At 40.5% G+C, this 19,425-nt stretch overlaps 1 protein-coding gene across 1 annotated transcript in view; it reads right to left on the minus strand.

The window, feature by feature from the left end:
* Window positions 1–14,542: 14,542 nt before the first annotated feature.
* LOC306982853 (reticulon-1-A-like) overlaps window positions 14,543–19,425 on the minus strand; it is a gene marked incomplete at both ends in the record, with an annotated part of 14,706 nt that continues 9,823 nt past the window's right edge. Inside the window, 5 exons of the mRNA XM_079583304.1 lie at window positions 14,543–14,597; window positions 14,671–14,729; window positions 14,965–15,011; window positions 18,489–18,558; window positions 18,668–18,806. Of these exons, the coding sequence (XP_079439430.1) occupies window positions 14,543–14,597; window positions 14,671–14,729; window positions 14,965–15,011; window positions 18,489–18,558; window positions 18,668–18,806 (370 nt within the window). The remainder of the gene's footprint in view (window positions 14,598–14,670; window positions 14,730–14,964; window positions 15,012–18,488; window positions 18,559–18,667; window positions 18,807–19,425) is intronic.

The raw sequence follows: 19,425 nt of genomic DNA on the forward strand, positions 1-19,425 counted from the left end.
GACGATCTGCGGACGAGCCAGGACCAGGATTACTTCAAGTACTGCAAATACTTCCCACTTTACTGCGTTCCTGAGCTGAGAGTAAAGGCTTTACCTTCGTCTGGACCGGGCTCTAGCGACGCCTGCACCAGAGACACCACCTGAGGACACAGGTGCAGCAGCTCAGTCAAACAAACCGCCTCTTCGCTCCCGAAACAAGGAGGAACAGACTCTGACCTTCGTGAGCTCCTCCAGCTGACGCCGCACAGACTCCGCCTCCTGGTGCAGAAGCTCCGCCTCCTTCCGCAGCGCGTGGGCATGGCCTGAGTGCTGATTGGGCAGAGCCAGGCCCCGCCCTTCTCTCTGAGCCTCCTCCTGATTGGCCAGCGCCGACAGCAGCGACGAGTGCAGAGCCTCCAGACTCCGCCCTACGGCCGGGCAGTCCAGGGGCGGGGCTTGTGGGGCCTGGGGCGGAGTCTGGGGCAGGGCCTCTGGAGTCTGGGGCGGGGCTTGTGCTCGGGCGTCAGGTTTAAAGGAGGAGCCAGAGCCCAGACTGAACCTGAGGAGAAGAGCAGATTTTAAGTTCAGTTTTTAAGTTTAGTTTTTGAGTTTGGTTTTTAAGTTCAGTTTTTAAGTTCGATTTTTAAGTTCAGTTTTTAAGTTCGATTTTTAAGTTCAGTTTTTGAGTTCAGTTTTTAAGTTCAGTTTTTGAGTTCAGTTGTTAAGTTCAGTTTTTGAGTTCAGTTTTTAAGGTCGTTTTTTGAGTTTGGTTTTCAGTTCAGTTTTTAAGGTCGTTTTTTGAGTTCGGTTTTTACGGTCGTTTTTTGAGTTCGGTTTTTACGGTCGTTTTTTGAGTCCAGTTTTTAAGATCAGTTTTTGAGTTCAGTTTTTGAGTTCAGTTTTAAGTTCAGTTTTTAAGGTCAGTTTCTATTTTCAGTTTTTCAGTTCGGTTTTTAAGGTCGTTTTTTGAGTTCAGTTTTTGAGTTCAGTTTTTAAGTTCAGTTTATATGTTCAGTTTTTGAGTTCAGTTTTTAAGTTCAGTTTTTGAGTTCAGTTTTTAAGTTCAGTTTTTGAGTTCAGTTTTTGAGTTCAGTTTTTAAGATTAGTTTTTGAGTTCAGTTTTTAAGTTCAGTTTTTGAGTTCAGTTTTTAAGTTCAGTTTTTAAGTTCAGTTTTTGAGTTCAGTTTTTGAGTTCAGTTTTTAAGTTCAGTTTTTAAGTTCAGTTTTTGAGTTCAGTTTTTAAGTTCAGTTTTAAAGTTTAGTTTTTAAGTTCAGTTTTTAAGTTCAGTTTTTGAGTTCAGTTTTTAAGTTCAGTTTTTAAGTTCAGTTTTTGAGTTCAGTTTTTAAGTTCAGTTTTAAAGTTCAGTTTTTAAGGTCGTTTTTTGAGTTTGGTTTTTAAGGTCGTTTTTCAGTTCAGTTTTTAAGGTCGTTTTTTGAGTTCGGTTTTTAAGGTCGTTTTTTGAGTTCAGTTTTTACGGTCGTTTTTTGAGTTCGTTTTTTACGGTCGTTTTTTGGGTTCAGTTTTTGAGTTCAGTTTTTAAGTTCAGTTTTTAAGTTCAGTTTTTAAGTTCAGTTTTTAAGTTCAGTTTTTGAGTTCAGTTTTTAAGTTCCGTTTTTAAGTTCAGTTTTTGAGTTCAGTTTTTAAGGTCGTTTTTTGAGTTTGGTTTTCAGTTCAGTTTTTAAGGTCGTTTTTTGAGTTCGGTTTTTACGGTCGTTTTTTGAGTTCGGTTTTTACGGTCGTTTTTTGAGTCCAGTTTTTAAGATCAGTTTTTGAGTTCAGTTTTTAAGTTCAGTTTTTAAGTTCAGTTTTTAAGTTCAGTTTTTGAGTTCAGTTTTTAAGTTCAGTTTTTAAGTTCAGTTTTTGAGTTCAGTTTTTAAGGTCGTTTTTTGAGTTTGGTTTTCAGTTCAGTTTTTAAGGTCGTTTTTTGAGTTCGGTTTTTACGGTCGTTTTTTGAGTTCGTTTTTTACGGTCGTTTTTTGGGTTCAGTTTTTGAGTCCAGTTTTTAAGTTCAGTTTTTAAGTTCAGTTTTTAAGTTCAGTTTTTGAGTTCAGTTTTTGAGTTCAGTTTTTAAGTTCAGTTTTTAAGGTCAGTTTCTATTTTCAGTTTTTCAGTTCGGTTTTTAAGGTCGTTTTTTGAGTTCAGTTTTTGAGTTCAGTTTTTAAGTTCAGTTTATATGTTCAGTTTTTGAGTTCAGTTTTTAAGTTCAGTTTTTGAGTTCAGTTTTTGAGTTCAGTTTTTAAGTTCAGTTTTTGAGTTCAGTTTTTAAGTTCAGTTTTTGAGTTCAGTTTTTGAGTTCAGTTTTTAAGTTCAGTTTTTAAGTTCAGTTTTAAGTTCGATTTTTAAGTTCAGTTTTTAAGTTCAGTTTTTGAGTTCAGTTTTTAAGTTCAGTTTTAAAGTTCAGTTTTTAAGGTCGTTTTTTGAGTTTGGTTTTTAAGGTCGTTTTTCAGTTCAGTTTTTAAGGTCGTTTTTTGAGTTCGGTTTTTAAGGTCGTTTTTTGAGTTCAGTTTATACGGTCGTTTTTTGAGTTCGGTTTTTACGGTCGTTTTTTGGGTTCAGTTTTTGAGTTCAGTTTTTAAGTTCAGTTTTTAAGTTCAGTTTTTAAGTTCAGTTTTTGAGTTCAGTTTTTAAGTTCAGTTTTTAAGGTCAGTTTCTATTTTCAGTTTTTCAGTTCGGTTTTTAAGGTCGTTTTTTGAGTTCAGTTTTTGAGTTCAGTTTTTAAGTTCAGTTTATATGTTCAGTTTTTGAGTTCAGTTTTTAAGTTCAGTTTTTGAGTTCAGTTTTTGAGTTCAGTTTTTAAGTTCAGTTTTTGAGTTCAGTTTTTAAGTTCAGTTTTTGAGTTCAGTTTTTGAGTTCAGTTTTTAAGTTCAGTTTTTAAGTTCAGTTTTAAGTTCGATTTTTAAGTTCAGTTTTTAAGTTCAGTTTTTGAGTTCAGTTTTTAAGTTCAGTTTTAAAGTTCAGTTTTTAAGGTCGTTTTTTGAGTTTGGTTTTTAAGGTCGTTTTTCAGTTCAGTTTTTAAGGTCGTTTTTTGAGTTCGGTTTTTAAGGTCGTTTTTTGAGTTCAGTTTATACGGTCGTTTTTTGAGTTCGGTTTTTACGGTCGTTTTTTGGGTTCAGTTTTTGAGTTCAGTTTTTAAGTTCAGTTTTTAAGTTCAGTTTTTAAGTTCAGTTTTTAAGTTCAGTTTTTAAGTTCAGTTTTTGAGTTCAGTTTTTAAGTTCAGTTTTTAAGTTCAGTTTTTGAGTTCAGTTTTTAAGTTCAGTTTTTAAGTTCAGTTTTTAAGTTCAGTTTTTGAGTTCAGTTTTTGAGTTCAGTTTTTAAGTTCAGTTTTTGAGTTCCGTTTTTAAGGTCGTTTTTTGAGTTTGGTTTTCAGTTCAGTTTTTAAGGTCGTTTTTTGTGTTTGGTTTGTACGGTCGTCTTTTGAGTCTAGTTTTTAAGATTAGTTTTTGAGTTCAGTTTTTAAGTTCAGTTTTTGAGTTCAGTTTTTAAGTTCAGTTTTTAAGGTCAGTTTTAGAGTTCAGTTTTTAAGTTCAGTTTTTGAGTTCAGTTTTTAAGGTCGTTTTTTGAGTTCAGTTTTACGGTCGTTTTTTGAGTTCGGTTTTTACGGTCGTTTTTTGAGTTCAGTTTTTGAGTTCAGTTTTTAAGTTCAGTTTTTAAGGTCAGTTTTTGAGTTCAGTTTTTAAGTTCAGTTTTAAGTTCGATTTTTAAGTTCAGTTTTTAAGTTCAATTTTTGAGTTCAGTTTTTAAGTTCAGTTTTAAAGTTCAGTTTTTAAGGTCGTTTTTTGAGTTCGGTTTTTACGGTCGTTTTTTGAGTCCAGTTTTAAGATCAGTTTTTTGAGTCCAGTTTTTGAGTTCAGTTTTAAAGTTCAGTTTTTGAGTTCAGTTTTTAAGTTCAGTTTTTGAGTTCAGTTTTTAAGTTCAGTTTTAAAGTTCAGTTTTAAAGTTCAGTTTTTAAGGTCGTTTTTTGAGTTCGGTTTTTAAGGTCGTTTTTCAGTTCAGTTTTTAAGGTCGTTTTTTGAGTTCAGTTTTTATGGTCGTTTTTTGAGTTCGGTTTTTACGGTCGTTTTTTGAGTTCAGTTTTTGAGTTCAGTTTTTGAGTTCAGTTTTTAAGTTCAGTTTTTAAGTTCAGTTTTTGAGTTCAGTTTTTAAGTTCAGTTTTTAAGTTCAGTTTTTAAGTTCAATTTTTAAGTTCAGTTTTTAAGTTCAATTTTTAAGTTCAGTTTTTAAGTTCGGTTTTTAAGGTCGTTTTTTGAGTTCAGCTTTTAAGTTCAGTTTTTAAGTTCAGTTTTTAAGGTCAGTTTTTGAGAGACAGAGAGTAGTGGCAGAGGGATGTGGGGGTGTTGTTGTAGTACTATAGTTGTAGTAGTAGTATTGTAGTAGTACAGAAGTAAATACCTGTCAGAAAGTAGTGGCAGGGGGGTGTGGGGGTGTTGTTGTAGTACTATAGTTGTAGTAGTAGTATTGTAGTAGTGCAGTGGTAAATACCTGTCAGAGAGTAGTGGCAGGGGGGTGTGGGGGTGTTGTTGTAGTACTATAGTTGTAGTAGTAGTATTGTAGTAGTACAGTAGTAAATACCTGTCAGAGAGTAGTGGCAGGGGGATGTGGGGGTGTTGTAGTACTATAGTTGTAGTAGTAGTATTGTAGTAGTGCAGTAGTAAATACCTGTCAGAGAGTAGTGGCAGGGGGATGTGGGGGTGTTGCTGTAGTACTATAGTTGTAGTAGTAGTATTGTAGTAGTACAGAAGTAAATACCTGTCAGAAAGTAGTGGCAGGGGGATGTGGTTGAAGTAAAGTGCAGCGAGAGTTGCGGCTGAAACTGCGGCGAAGAACAAGATGATCAGGAGCGTCCAGAGGAGTCTGCGACAGATCTGAAATACACAATACTTCAAATACTGCAGTACAAGTACTACTACATCAGGAGCGTCCAGAGGAGTCTGCGACAGATCTGAAATACACAATACTTCAAATACTGCAGTACTAGTACTACTATATCAGGAGCGTGCAGAGGAGTCTGCGACAGATCTGAAATACAGTCATATAGTCTTTAGTTTAGACACAGTGAACTTGCCTTTACACCGCGTTCCAAATTATTATGCAAATGACATTTTTCTAAGATTTTCTAAATTGTCAACTCAAATGAGAGTCAGCATCATGTTCAGGTCTGTAACTGGTCGAGGATCATTTAAATGTGGTGGAAAAAACCTCCCAGTGAAAACAGTATTTATTTCCAAAATAAATATAGTAAAAACCTCAAAATCCACTGTTCCAAATTATTATGCAACTCATCGTTTCAGTACATTTTAAAGCTTGTAATTAACTGAAAATGGTCATTTGTTGAATTTGTAGCATTAGGAGGTCATATTTACTGAAATCAGAAGATATTTCAATCAAAAACATATGAACAGGTCAAGTTATATTTTAACATAGGAGCTTCTTTGAGCAGCTTCAAAATTCTTAAATCCATTAAACTTGTGAGTTTTTGGACAGTTTCTGCTTGGATTTCTTTGCAGGATGTCAGAATAACCTCCCAGAGCTGCTGTTTGGATGAAAACTGCCTCCCACCCTCATAGAAGTTTTTTTTGTTGAGGCTCCAAAGGTTCTCAATAGGGCTGAGGTCAGGGGAGGAGGGGGTCCACATCATGAGTTTCTCTCCTTTTATGCCCATAGCAGCCAGTGATGCAGAGGTTTTCTTCACAGCAGGACATGGTGCGTTGTCAGGCATGAAGAGGATTTTGTTCGAGAAAACACGGCTCTTCTTTTTGTAGCATAGAAGACAGTGGTCAGTCAGAAACTCCACATATTTTTCAAAGGTCATTTTTACACCTTCAGGGAGCCTAAAAGGGCCTAATGGGGCCGACCAGCTCTCTCCTTATGATTCTGGCCCAAAACATGACTCCGCCCCCTCCTTACTGACGTCACAGCCTTGTTGGGACATGGTGGCCATTCACCTCCATCCACTACTCCATCCATCTGACCATCCAGGGTCACACGGCCTCATCAGTGAACAAGACTGTTTGAAAATGAGTCTCATGTATTTCTGAGCCACTGCAGCCGTTTCTGCTTCAGCTTCAATGAACCGTTTAGGGGAGGCCGGATAGAAGGTTTATGCACAACTGCAGCCTCTGGAGGGTCCGACACCTTCATGTTTGGGAGACTCCAGAGGCACCAGCAGCTTCAAATACCTGTATGCTGCTTTGTAGCAGCTGTTCTCTTAATCTGATGTGTTTGTCTGGCAGAAACCGTCCTCATTGTGCCTTTATCTGCACAAACCCGAGTGTGTCTGAATCATCCACAAATCTCTTATCAGTACGATGATTACGCTTCATCTTTCATGAAATATCGAAGGTTTTCATACCTAGACCAAGACATTCAACTATTTCACGCTTTTCATCAGCAGAGAGATCCTTTTTCTTTCCCATATTGCTTGAAAATGATGATCTGCATAATAAAGTGGAACACCCTTTTTCAGCAGTTTTTCTCTTAACTGGGCTTAACCTGAAAACTAATCATCCCAGGTCTGAGATTCATGTCAGTGATTCATAGAGCCCGAGACACGACACCATCCATGAGTTTCATTAGTATTGTTTTTTTTTTACCTTTTTGACACAAAAATCAAATTTGCAAAATAATTTGGAACGCAGTGTAGTTTAGACACAGTGAACTTGCCTTTAGACACAGTGAACTTGCCTTTAGACACAGTGAACTTGTCTTTAAACACAGTGAACTTGCCATTAGACACAGTGAACTTGTCTTTAGACACAGTGAACTTGCCTTTAGACACAGTGAACTTGCCTTTAGACACAGTGAACTTGCCTTTAGACACAGTGAACTTGTCTTTAGACACAGTGAACTTGCCTGTAGACACAGTGAACTTGTCTTTAGACACAGTGAACTTGCCTTTAGACACAGTGAACTTGTCTTTAGACACAGTGAACTTGCCTTTAGACACAGTGAACTTGCCTTTAGACACAGTGAACTTGTCTTTAGACACAGTGAACTTGCCTTTAGACACAGTGAACTTGTCTTTAGACACAGTGAACTTGCCTTTAGACACAGTGAACTTGCCTTTAGACACAGTGAACTTGCCTTTAGACACAGTGAACTTGCCTTTAGACACAGTGAACTTGTCTTTAGACACAGTGAACTTGTCTTTAGTTTAGACACAGTGAACTTGCCTTTAGACACAGTGAACTTGTCTTTAGACACAGTGAACTTGTCTTTAGACACAGTGAACTTGCCTTTAGTTTAGACACAGTGAACTTGCCTTTAGACACAGTGAACTTGTCTTTAGACACAGTGAACTTGCCTTTAGACACAGTGAACTTGTCTTTAGACACAGTGAACTTGTCTTTAGACACAGTGAACTTGTCTTTAGACACAGTGAACTTGCCTTTAGTTTAGACACAGTGAACTTGCCTTTAGACACAGTGAACTTGTCTTTAGACACAGTGAACTTGCCTTTAGACACAGTGAACTTGTCTTTAGACACAGTGAACTTGTCTTTAGACACAGTGAACTTGCCTTTAGACACAGTGAACTTGCCTTTAGACACAGTGAACTTGCCTTTAGACACAGTGAACTTGTCTTTAGACACAGTGAACTTGTCTTTAGTTTAGACACAGTGAACTTGTCTTTAGACACAGTGAACTTGCCTTTAGACACAGTGAACTTGTCTTTAGACACAGTGAACTTGCCTTTAGACACAGTGAACTTGCCTTTAGACACAGTGAACTTGCCTTTAGACACAGTGAACTTGCCTTTAGACACAGTGAACTTGTCTTTAGACACAGTGAACTTGTCTTTAGTTTAGACACAGTGAACTTGCCTTTAGACACAGTGAACTTGTCTTTAGACACAGTGAACTTGTCTTTAGACACAGTGAACTTGCCTTTAGACACAGTGAACTTGCCTTTAGACACAGTGAACTTGTCTTTAGACACAGTGAACTTGCCTTTAGACACAGTGAACTTGTCTTTAGACACAGTGAACTTGTCTTTAGACACAGTGAACTTGCCTTTAGACACAGTGAACTTGCCTTTAGACACAGTGAACTTGCCTTTAGACACAGTGAACTTGTCTTTAGACACAGTGAACTTGCCTTTAGACACAGTGAACTTGCCTTTAGACACAGTGAACTTGTCTTTAGACACAGTGAACTTGCCTTTAGACACAGTGAACTTGCCTTTAGACACAGTGAACTTGTCCTCGATGGACTCTCGGCAGGAGTTAATCCCTGACAGATTAAGTCCAGGTTAATCCGGTTTAGTCTCTGGAAACGTGACTTAATCCGTTTAATCAGCAGCTGCTCTTTACGCCGCCACACAGGAGCTTAGACACTCGGCCAGAGACTCGGCCAGAGACTCGGACAGAGACTCGGCCAGAGACTCGGCCAGAGACTCGGCCAGAGACTCTGTCAGAGACTCGACCAGAGACTTGACCAGAGACTCGGCCAGAGTCTCTGACAGAGACTCGACCAGAGACTTGACCAGAGACTCGGACAGAGACTCGGCCAGAGACTCGGCCAGAGACTCTGTCAGAGACTCGACCAGAGACTTGACCAGAGACTCGGCCAGAGTCTTTATCAGAGACTCTGTCAGAGACTCGGACAGAGACTCGGACAGAGACTCGGCCAGAGACTCTGATAAAGACTGTGGACCTGATCCTTCTTTATTGAACTACAGAACCTTTCCACAAAATAAAAAGTTATTTCCATAATTCCATTCCATTATAGATTCCGGGCCCAAAACCTCCAGCTCAGAAAACCCACCACGACGGGATTTCAAAATGAGAAAACTAAAGAGTCATCTCAGTTTGGATCAATGTGGGGGAGACTCAGACTGAAGACCCTCACTTTCATTCAGGAATCCAGGTCCTGTGGTTTGGAGGAGGACGGGTGAGGAGCAGAGCCCGAGCTGCTGCAGGTCCAGTGAGGAACATCCACAGTCATGGTTTGGGTCAATGTCCAGAGCAGGTGTTCCAGGGTCACCACATCAGGACCAGAGTGTTTTAGAGACTTCCTGATTCTTCTGCTGAGGGTCTGTTTGGAGATGCAGAAGCACCAAAACCTGGTCTGGTGCCCGTCACAGTGCTGGACTGTCAGACCTAAACCTCATTGAGAATCTAAGTTGTTTTATCAAGAGGAACATGAGGGACACCAGACCCAGAAACAAAGAGCTGAGAGCAAACATCAAGGAGATCTGGGCTTCCAGAACTTTGAAATCCCGTCATGGTGGGTTTTCTGAACTGGAAGCCCAAATTATGAACAAACAAACAACTAAACACTTTGGTTTCAGTTGTGGGCCCTGAATCTATAATCTAATAAATCTGCTTTTCCCAGATGTTCTGATGTTCTGATGTTTGTGAAGGGTCGATGATCCTGAACAGAGGCCGTTCCTCTAAACCATGTCTTCGTCCCGTCTTTCACTTTGGATTCACTTTTTAATCCTCTGCAGATTTCAGTCACAGAAACTCTGACCAAAACTGAATTAAGATTCAAAACAAAGTCACATTTACCAAAAAGACAAAACGTTTTCCTTAAATGGATGGAGCTCCTGCTGCTGTAGATCAGATGGTTTATATTATCGGTTCTAACGCCTGAGCTTCATGTTTTTACTTCTTTTTTTCTTTCACTTTTTTACTTTTTAGGAGTCGACCCTAACTCCTGCAGCTTCAGCCTCATCCACGGCTCTGCAGGTGAGGGGGCGCGGCCTCTGCAGGTTAGGGGGCGGGGCCTCTGCAGGTGAGCAGTGAGGGGGCGGGGCCCTGCAGGTGAGGGGGCGGGGCTTGAGGGCTTACCTGTCGTCTGATTGGAGGCTTGGAGTCGAGCTCTGAGCTGCTGTTGTTCATGATGGTCCAGCGATCGTTCAGATTCATCTGAAACAGATACTTCAGTTACTTCAGTAAAAGTACAGCTACTTCAGTACTCCAGTAAAAGTACAGGTACTTCAGTACTCCAGTAAAAGTACAGCTACTTCAGTTACTCCAGTAAAAGTGCAACTACTTCAGTACTCCAGTAAAAGTACAGATACTTCAGTTACTTCAGTAAAAGTACAGCTACTTCAGTTAGTTCAGTAAAAGTACAGATACTTCAGTTACTCCAGTAAAAGTACAGCTACTTCAGTACTCCAGTAAAAGTACAGCTACTCCAGGACTCCAGTAAAAGTACAGCTACTCCAGTACTCCAGTAAAAGTACAGCTACTCCAGTACTCCAGTAAAAGTACAGCTACTCCAGTACTCCAGTAAAAGTACAGCTACTCCAGTACTCCAGTAAAAGTACAGCTACTTCAGTACTCCAGACCGAGGTTCTTCACATTCAGGATGATCCTCCACCTTTAATTTTCAAGAGAATATTATGATTATTTGCTTTTCCGTTTTCCAGCCACATGTTTCTGCTCCAGTAACAGGGTTTTGAAAGTACTGAGTAACTTTACAGATGCAGTGATGAGTATCTGTGGTCCTGTTGTGCTCACGCTCAGTCTAAAGTACTGAGTAACTTTACAGATGCAGTGATGAGTATCTGTGGTCCTGTTGTGCTCACGCTCAGTCTAAAGTACTGAGTAACTTTACAGATGCAGTGATGAGTATCTGTGGTCCTGTTGTGCTCACGCTCAGTCTAAAGTACTGAGTAACTTTCCAGATGCAGTAATGAGTATCTGTGGTCCTGTTGTGCTCACGCTCAGTCTAAAGTACTGAGTAACTTTCCAGATGCAGTAATGAGTATCTGTGGTCCTGTTGTGCTCACGCTCAGTCTAAAGTACTGAGTAACTTTACAGATGCAGTGATGAGTATCTGTGGTCCTGTTGTGCTCAGTCTAAAGTCTCCATTATCAGATTCTGTCACACTTACCAGGATTTGCCAGTTGTGAATAATATCGGCTGAACATTTACCCAGTGCATGGCTTTAGTAACTCTCACTGACCCCCCAGTGTCCTCGACTGCCCCCCCCTGTAACGCTGTGACCTGTGCTGCCTGTGATTGGCTCAGGTCATGTGTCACATGTACAGAATGAGCCAATCAGGTCGCTCTGAACTGTTTTGAATTCAAAAGAGAAGTGTTGACCAGCCTCAGTGCATCATCAGCAGAACCAGCAGAAAACTGAACCTTTCCTGTTTCATTTCTCATTATTATCCGGCTCTTCACAGCGTCAGCAGAAGCTCCGTTGATTTGAACGGGATTTCCCAACGTTCTCCCGCTCATTATTCTCTGATAAAGCACGTCTGAGTTGGTGTTTTCATATCACTCCACACGTACGTAGCAGCGACACTATCTGTCCCGTCACTGAGAGAGACAACTTTTATATCTTGTGCTAAATTTATAAAACTTCATCCATGGGAAAAAACAATAAACCATGAAGGGAACAGGAACATTAAAGTGACCAGTACTAAGAACAACAGTGCAGGTCAAGGACATATTTAAGTAACAAACGTCATCAGGACTCGGGGAAAAGATTAAAGATTATATTTGTTCATGAATCAAACTTATTCTTGTATTAAATATTTCAACAATAATGAACTTCTTCCAGACTTTTAAAAGCAAAACTTATAGAACCTTTAAGTTATAGAACCTTTAAGTTATAGAACCTTTAACTTATAGAACCTTTAACTTATAGAACCTTTAAGTTATAGAACCTTTAAGTTATAGAACCTTTAAGTTATAGAACCTTAAGTGGAGACACTACAGGCAAAACTCATTTTTTTCAGTTTTCAGGTTTTGGGCCAAATCTGTCTCTGAACATATAAGCTTCACCCGGAAACAGAAAACATGCCTAATCTTCACAATAACATGTTTAAATATTGCACTGATTCAATGTTCCCCCATAGACTTATATGGGAGAATGTAATTTCAAGGGCCTTTTTCTCCAAACATATGTTTCTGTCATTGTGGCGACACTATGTCCACGTCAGTCGGACCTAAAGACTTCACATTTTCCAGCCTCGGACTGAACAATATTTGGAAGATTTTTTCAGAGGGATTTTTTATTATTTAATCCCTTAAGCCCCATTTATTGAGTTTTGAATGTCAAAAAATAAGGCAAAAATTACATTTTTACACATTTTTCCACTAAAAAACAGCTTATTTTAAAACTAAACAAGAAATCCTAAATCCGCTCTGAGAAAGTCTCTGTAACTCATTCATCAATAAAATGAAACCATACATTTGAATGTAGCTCTGTCCATTATTCAGATTTCGTCGCCGAAAAAAAGGGAAATTTAGGGCATTTTTAGGCATAAAACACCTTGTTCTTATATGAAAAGATAAAATGACAGAAAACTTGTATTTTTTCCTCACATTTACACCAGTGATCGACAGCAACAGTTTCACATTCATATCTGTAAATATACATTTTTTCCTTGTTCACCTGCAGGGTCTCGCCTTAAGTCATAGAACCTTTAAGTCATAGAACCTTTAAGTCATAGAACCTTTAAGTCATAGAACCTTTAAGTCATAGAACCTTTAAGTCATAGAACCTTTAAGTCATAGAACCTTTAAGTCATAGAACCTTTAAGCTTTTCATAAACACCTGAATATTGTAAAGACTCACCGTGAAAGTCCAGGAAACGACTGCAGGTCCAGGTCCAGAGCAGGTCCAGGTCCAGAGCAGGTCCAGGTCCAGAGCAGGTCCAGGTCCAGAGCAGGTCCAGCGCTCACAGACGGAGGCTCAGAGAGCGGCTTCAGACCTGAGATAATCCTGATCCTCATCTGTCAACACTAACAGCCAATCACAGGCTCTGATTACAGCCTGGACTCAGCCTGGTCTCAGAGGCTGGACTCTGAGACCAGGCTCTGAGTCTCAGAGTCCAGCCTCTGAGACTCAGAGTCAAACATCTGGCCACAGCAGCCTCGGCCGTTAAAGTGATGGTGAATCCAGACCTGAACCTCAGTTATAAGTTCTAAAAGACACATCTGCATTTTGATCTGACACGAAACCAGAACCTCAACTTATACATCAGTTAGAATTTAAATATTTGTTTTTGTTAAATGTTAAAACGTTCACATACATGTACATACATGTACATACATGTATGTACATGTATGTACATGTATGTACATGTATGTGAATATACATACATGTACATACATGTACTTATATTCACATACTTGTCATTAATATTTGTAGCGTTGCCTTTAAACTGTTTGTTTTGAATTTCCTTCACAATCGTTGATGACTTTTGGTCCATTTCCTCCAAACAAACCTGGTGTCACTGAGACACATGTGGAGCCGCCTTGTGTGCCTATGCCTTTTCAGCTCTGATACATTTAACCTGGACTGAGGTCAGGGACAGTTTCAGAAACATCTGCCCCTCCCACAGCATGATGCTGCCCCCCCTCCCCCACAGCCCCCCCCTCCTCCCCCACAGCATGACGCTGCCCCTCCTCCCCTACAGCATGATGCTGCCCCCCCTCCCCTACAGCATGATGCTCCCCTCCTCCCCTACAGCATGATGCTGATGATTGGACATTTACATCCTCGTTTTAACCAATGATCCTGGACCTTCAGGAGTCACAGCCAGAGGAACATGAGCTCTTTCTTCTGGACACAAACATTTATAAACTTCTGATGGACCTAAAAACACTGTGGTTTTTGTTTCATGGACAGAAGCAGAAGCTGAGGCTGTGGTTTTCAGGAGGCTTTTATTGTGAAGGTTCACTCAGGTTTTGTGAAGGGTTTTATTGTGAAGGTTCACTCAGGTTTTGTGGAGGCTTTTATTGTGAAGGTTCACTCAGGTTTTGTGGAGGCTTTTATTGTGAAGGTTCACTCAGGTTTTGTGGAGGCTTTTATTGTGAAGGTTCACTCAGGTTTTGTGGAGGCTTTTATTGTGAAGGTTCACTCAGGTTTTCAGGAGGCTTTTATTGTGAAGGTTCACTCAGGTTTTCAGGAGGCTTTTATTATGAAGGTTCACTCTGGTTTGGTGGAGGCTTTTATTGTGAAGGTTCACTCAGGTTTTCAGGAGGCTTTTATTATGAAGGTTCACTCTGGTTTGGTGGAGGCTTTTATTGTGAAGGTTCACTCAGGTTTTGTGGAGGCTTTTATTGTGAAGGTTCACTCAGGTTTTGTGGAGGCTTTTATTGTGAATGTTCACTCAGGTTTTCAGGAGGCTTTTATTGTGAAGGTTCACTCAGGTTTTCAGGAGGCTTTTATTATGAAGGTTCACTCTGGTTTTCAGGAGGCTTTTATTGTGAAGGTTCACTCTGGTTTTCAGGAGGCTTTTATTGTGAAGGTTCACTCAGGTTTTCAGGAGGCTTTTATTATGAAGGTTCACTCTGGTTTGGTGGAGGCTTTTATTGTGAAGGTTCACTCAGGTTTTGTGGAGGCTTTTATTGTGAAGGTTCACTCAGGTTTTGTGGAGGCTTTTATTGTGAAGGTTCACTCAGGTTTTCAGGAGGCTTTTATTATGAAGGTTCACTCTGGTTTGGTGGAGGCTTTTATTGTGAAGGTTCACTCAGGTTTTGTGGAGGCTTTTATTGTGAAGGTTCACTCAGGTTTTGTGGAGGCTTTTATTGTGAATGTTCACTCAGGTTTTCAGGAGGCTTTTATTATGAAGGTTCACTCGGGTTTTCAGGAGGCTTTTATTGTGAAGGTTCACTCTGGTTTGAGCTTCTTGACGGCGCCGGGAAGTCGGTCCTGGATCCTGAAACAAACGACGTGAACATCAGGAAACGTTTCAGACGGAGATTCAGAAGAACGAGACACAAACCTGAGCAGAGCCAGGTCCAACTTCTGCTGAGCCTTTTCCAGCAACTGGTCCACCTGAGTCTGAGGAGAAACATCACGTTATTATCCACAAGAACCAGGAGAAACATCACGTTATTATCCACAAGAACCAGGAGAAACATCACGTTATTATCCACGAGAACCAGGAGAAACATCTCGTTATTATCCACAAGAACCAGGAGAAACATCTCGTTATTATCCACAAGAACCAGGAGAAACATCTCGTTATTGTAACCACAGGGGGCGCTCTGACAGTAACCACAGGGGGCGCTCTCACCTTGTTCTTCTGGTAGAGCAGAGGAGCCGTGAACGCCGTCAGGTCGGCTGCAGACGGAGACACAGAGTCAGTTTCTGGTGATTCATTAGGTTTAGTTCTGAGGCTGAGAGTCCGTCAGGCTCTGGGTTTGTACGTGAGTTATATACCGGAAACTCTCTAATACCGGAAACTCTGTAATACCGGAAACTCTGTAATACCGGAAACTCTGTAATACCGGAAACTCTGTAATACCGGAAACTCTGTAATACCGGAAACTCTGTAATACCGGAAACTCTAATACCGGGAACTCTCTAATACCGGAAACTCTCTAATACCGGAAACTCTAATACCGGAAACTCTCTAATACCGGAAACTCTGTAATACCGGGAACTCTCTAATACCAGAAACTCTCTAATACCGGAAACTCTGTAATACCGGAAACTCTAATACCGGAAACTCTCTAATACCGGAAACTCTCTAATACCGGAAACTCTCTAATACCGGAAACTCTAATACCGGAAACTCTCTAATACCGGAAACTCTGTAATACCGGGAACTCTCTAATACCAGAAACTCTCTAATACCGGAAACTCTGTAATACCGGAAACTCTAATACCGGAAACTCTCTAATACCGGAAACTCTCTAATACCGGAAACTCTCTATTACCGGAAACTCTCTATTACCGGAAACTCTGTAGTACCGGAAACTCTCTAATACCGGAAACTCTGTAATACCGGAAACTCTGTAATACCGGAAACTCTGTAATACCGGAAACTCTGTAATACCGGAAACTCTAATACCGGAAACTCTCAAATACCGGAAACTCTGTAATACCGGAAACTCTCTAATACCGGAAACTCTCAAATACCGGAAACTCTGTAATACCGGAAACTCTCTAATACCGGAAACTCTCTAATACCGGAAACTCTGTAATACCGGAAACTCTCTAATACCGGAAACTCTGTAATACCGGAAACTCTAATACCGGAAACTCTGTAATACCGGAAACTCTAATACCGGAAACTCTCTAATACCGGAAACTCTGTAATACCGGAAACTCTAATACCGGAAACTCTGTAATACCGGAAACTCTAATACCGGAAACTCTCTAATACCGGAAACTCTGTAATACCGGAAACTCTCTAATACCGGAAACTCTGTAATACCGGAAACTCTGTAATACCGGAAACTCTGTAATACCGGAAACTCTGTAATACCGGAAACTCTGTAATACCGGAAACTCTGTAATACCGGAAACTCTGTAATACCGGAAACTCTAATACCGGGAACTCTCTAATACCGGAAACTCTCTAATACCGGAAACTCTAATACCGGAAACTCTCTAATACCGGAAACTCTGTAATACCGGGAACTCTCTAATACCAGAAACTCTCTAATACCGGAAACTCTGTAATACCGGAAACTCTAATACCGGAAACTCTCTAATACCGGAAACTCTCTAATACCGGAAACTCTCTATTACCGGAAACTCTGTAATACCGGAAACTCTCTAATACCGGAAACTCTCTAATACCGGAAACTCTCTATTACCGGAAACTCTGTAATACCGGAAACTCTGTAATACCGGAAACTCTGTAATACCGGAAACTCTGTAATACCGGAAACTCTAATACCGGAAACTCTCAAATACCGGAAACTCTGTAATACCGGAAACTCTCTAATACCGGAAACTCTCAAATACCGGAAACTCTGTAATACCGGAAACTCTCTAATACCGGAAACTCTCTAATACCGGAAACTCTCTAATACCGGAAACTCTCTAATACCGGAAACTCTCTAATACCGGAAACTCTGTAATACCGGAAACTCTAATACCGGAAACTCTCTAATACCGGAAACTCTGTAATACCGGAAACTCTCTAATACCGGAAACTCTCTAATACCGGAAACTCTCTAATACCGGAAACTCTGTAATACCGGAAACTCTCTAATACCGGAAACTCTGTAATACCGGAAACTCTGTAATACCGGAAACTCTGTAATACCGGAAACTCTCTAATACCGGAAACTCTCAAATACCGGAAACTCTGTAATACCGGAAACTCTCTAATACCGGAAACTCTCTAATACCGGAAACTCTGTAATACCGGAAACTCTGTAATACCGGAAACTCTGTAATACCGGAAACTCTCTAATACCGGAAACTCTAATACCGGAAACTCTGTAATACCGGAAACTCTAATACCGGAAACTCTCTAATACCGGAAACTCTAATACCGGAAACTCTAATACCGGAAACTCTGTAATACCGGAAACTCTCTAATACCGGAAACTCTAATACCGGAAACTCTGTAATACCGGAAACTCTGTAATACCGGAAACTCTAATACCGGAAACTCTAATACCGGAAACTCTGTAATACCGGAAACTCTGTAATACCGGAAACTCTGTAATACCGGAAACTCTAATACCGGAAACTCTAATACCGGAAACTCTAATACCGGAAACTCTAATACCGGAAACTCTAATACCGGAAACTCTGTAATACCGGAAACTCTAATACCGGACACTCTGTAATACCGGAAACTCTCTAATACCGGAAACTCTCTAATACCGGAAACTCTGTAATACCGGAAACTCTCTAATACCGGAAACTCTCTAATACCGGAAACTCTGTAATACCGGAAACTCTGTAATACCAGAAACTCTGTAATACCAGAAACTCTGTAATACCAGAAACTCTGTAATACCGGAAACTCTAATACCGGAAACTCTGTAATACCGGAAACTCTCTAATACCGGAAACTCTGTAATACCGGAAACTCTCTAATACCGGAAACTCTGTAATACCGGAAACTCTAATACCGGAAACTCTGTAATACCGGAAACTCTGTAATACCGGAAACTCTCTAATACCGGAAACTCTGTAATACCGGAAACTCTAATACCGGAAACTCTCTAATACCGGAAACTCTCTAATACCGGAAACTCTCTAATACCGGAAACTCTCTAATACCGGAAACTCTCTAATACCGGAAACTCTGTAATACCGGAAACTCTCTAATACCGGAAACTCTGTAATACCGGAAACTCTAATACCGGAAACTCTGTAATACCGGAAACTCTGTAATACCGGAAACTCTGTAATACCGGAAACTCTGTAATACCGGAAACTCTGTAATACCGGAAACTCTGTAATACCGGAAACTCTAATACCGGAAACTCTAATACCGGAAACTCTAATACCGGAAACTCTCTAATACCGGAAACTCTCTAATACCGGAAACTCTCTAATACCGGAAACTCTGTAATACCGGAAACATTTTTAGTGTCATTTTTTGTCATTTTTTTGTCATTTTTTGTTATTTTTTGGGTCATTTTTTTGTCATTTTTTTCCTGGTCGTCCATTTTGCTCAATAGAAATAAAGGCCTGTCTCTAACTGTGGCCTGGTTCCAATAAAGGCCTGGTCCTGATGCCCTGGAGTAAATAAAGACCCGGCCTGTATTAGAGCATTTACGGTATATATATATGTATTCATGCTATAGGTCAAAGGTCAAAGGTCGAAGGTCATAGTTCACTGACCCAGGATGAGCAGCGTGAGTCCGTTGAAAACCGCTCCGATGTAGGTGAGGATCCACATGACTCCAGCGAACTGTGAAGCACGAGAGAAACACACGTCTGAACTATAGCAGTACTGTAGTAGTACTGTAGTAGTACTGTAGTAGTACTGTAGTAGTATTGTAGTACTACTGCAGTTGTACCTTGAGAGAATCCACCAGGTCCTGGACGAGCAGGAGCCTCCGCGTCTGCAGCAGGAAACGATTCAGATAAACCCGAGTCTGATCCGAAAACTGACGGACCGAGTCCTGGGTCAGCTCCACGTCCCGCTCCAGCAGAGCCCTTCACAATAAGACACAGCCCTTCACAATAAGACACAGCCCTTCACAATAAAACACAGCCCTTCACAATAAAACACTGTTTCTGTTCATACAGGCTCCAGCAGAGCCCTTCACAATAAGACACAGCCCTTCACAATAAAACACACAGCCCTTCACAATAAGACACAGCCCTTCACAATAAAACACACAGCCCTTCACAATAAGACACAGCCCTTCACAATAAGACACAGCCCTTCACAATAAGACACAGCCCTTCACAATAAGACACAGCCCTTCACAATAAGACACAGCCCTTCACAATAAGACACAGCCCTTCACAATAAGACACAGCCCTTCACAATAAAACACACAGCCCTTCACAATAAGACACAGCCCTTCACAATAAGACACAGCCCTTCACAATAAAACACACAGCCCTTCACAATAAAACACAGCCCTTCACAATAAGACACAGCCCTTCACAATAAGACACAGCCCTTCATAATAAGACACAGCCCTTCACAATAAGACACAGCCCTTCACAATAAGACACAGCCCTTCACAATAAAACACAGCCCTTCACAATAAGACACAGCCCTTCACAATAAGACACAGCCCTTCATAATAAGACACAGCCCTTC

The sequence above is a fragment of the Gobius niger genome (assembly GCF_951799975.1).
Source record: "Gobius niger genome assembly, contig: SCAFFOLD_87, whole genome shotgun sequence".
NCBI classification, from domain to species: domain Eukaryota; kingdom Metazoa; phylum Chordata; class Actinopteri; order Gobiiformes; family Gobiidae; genus Gobius; species Gobius niger.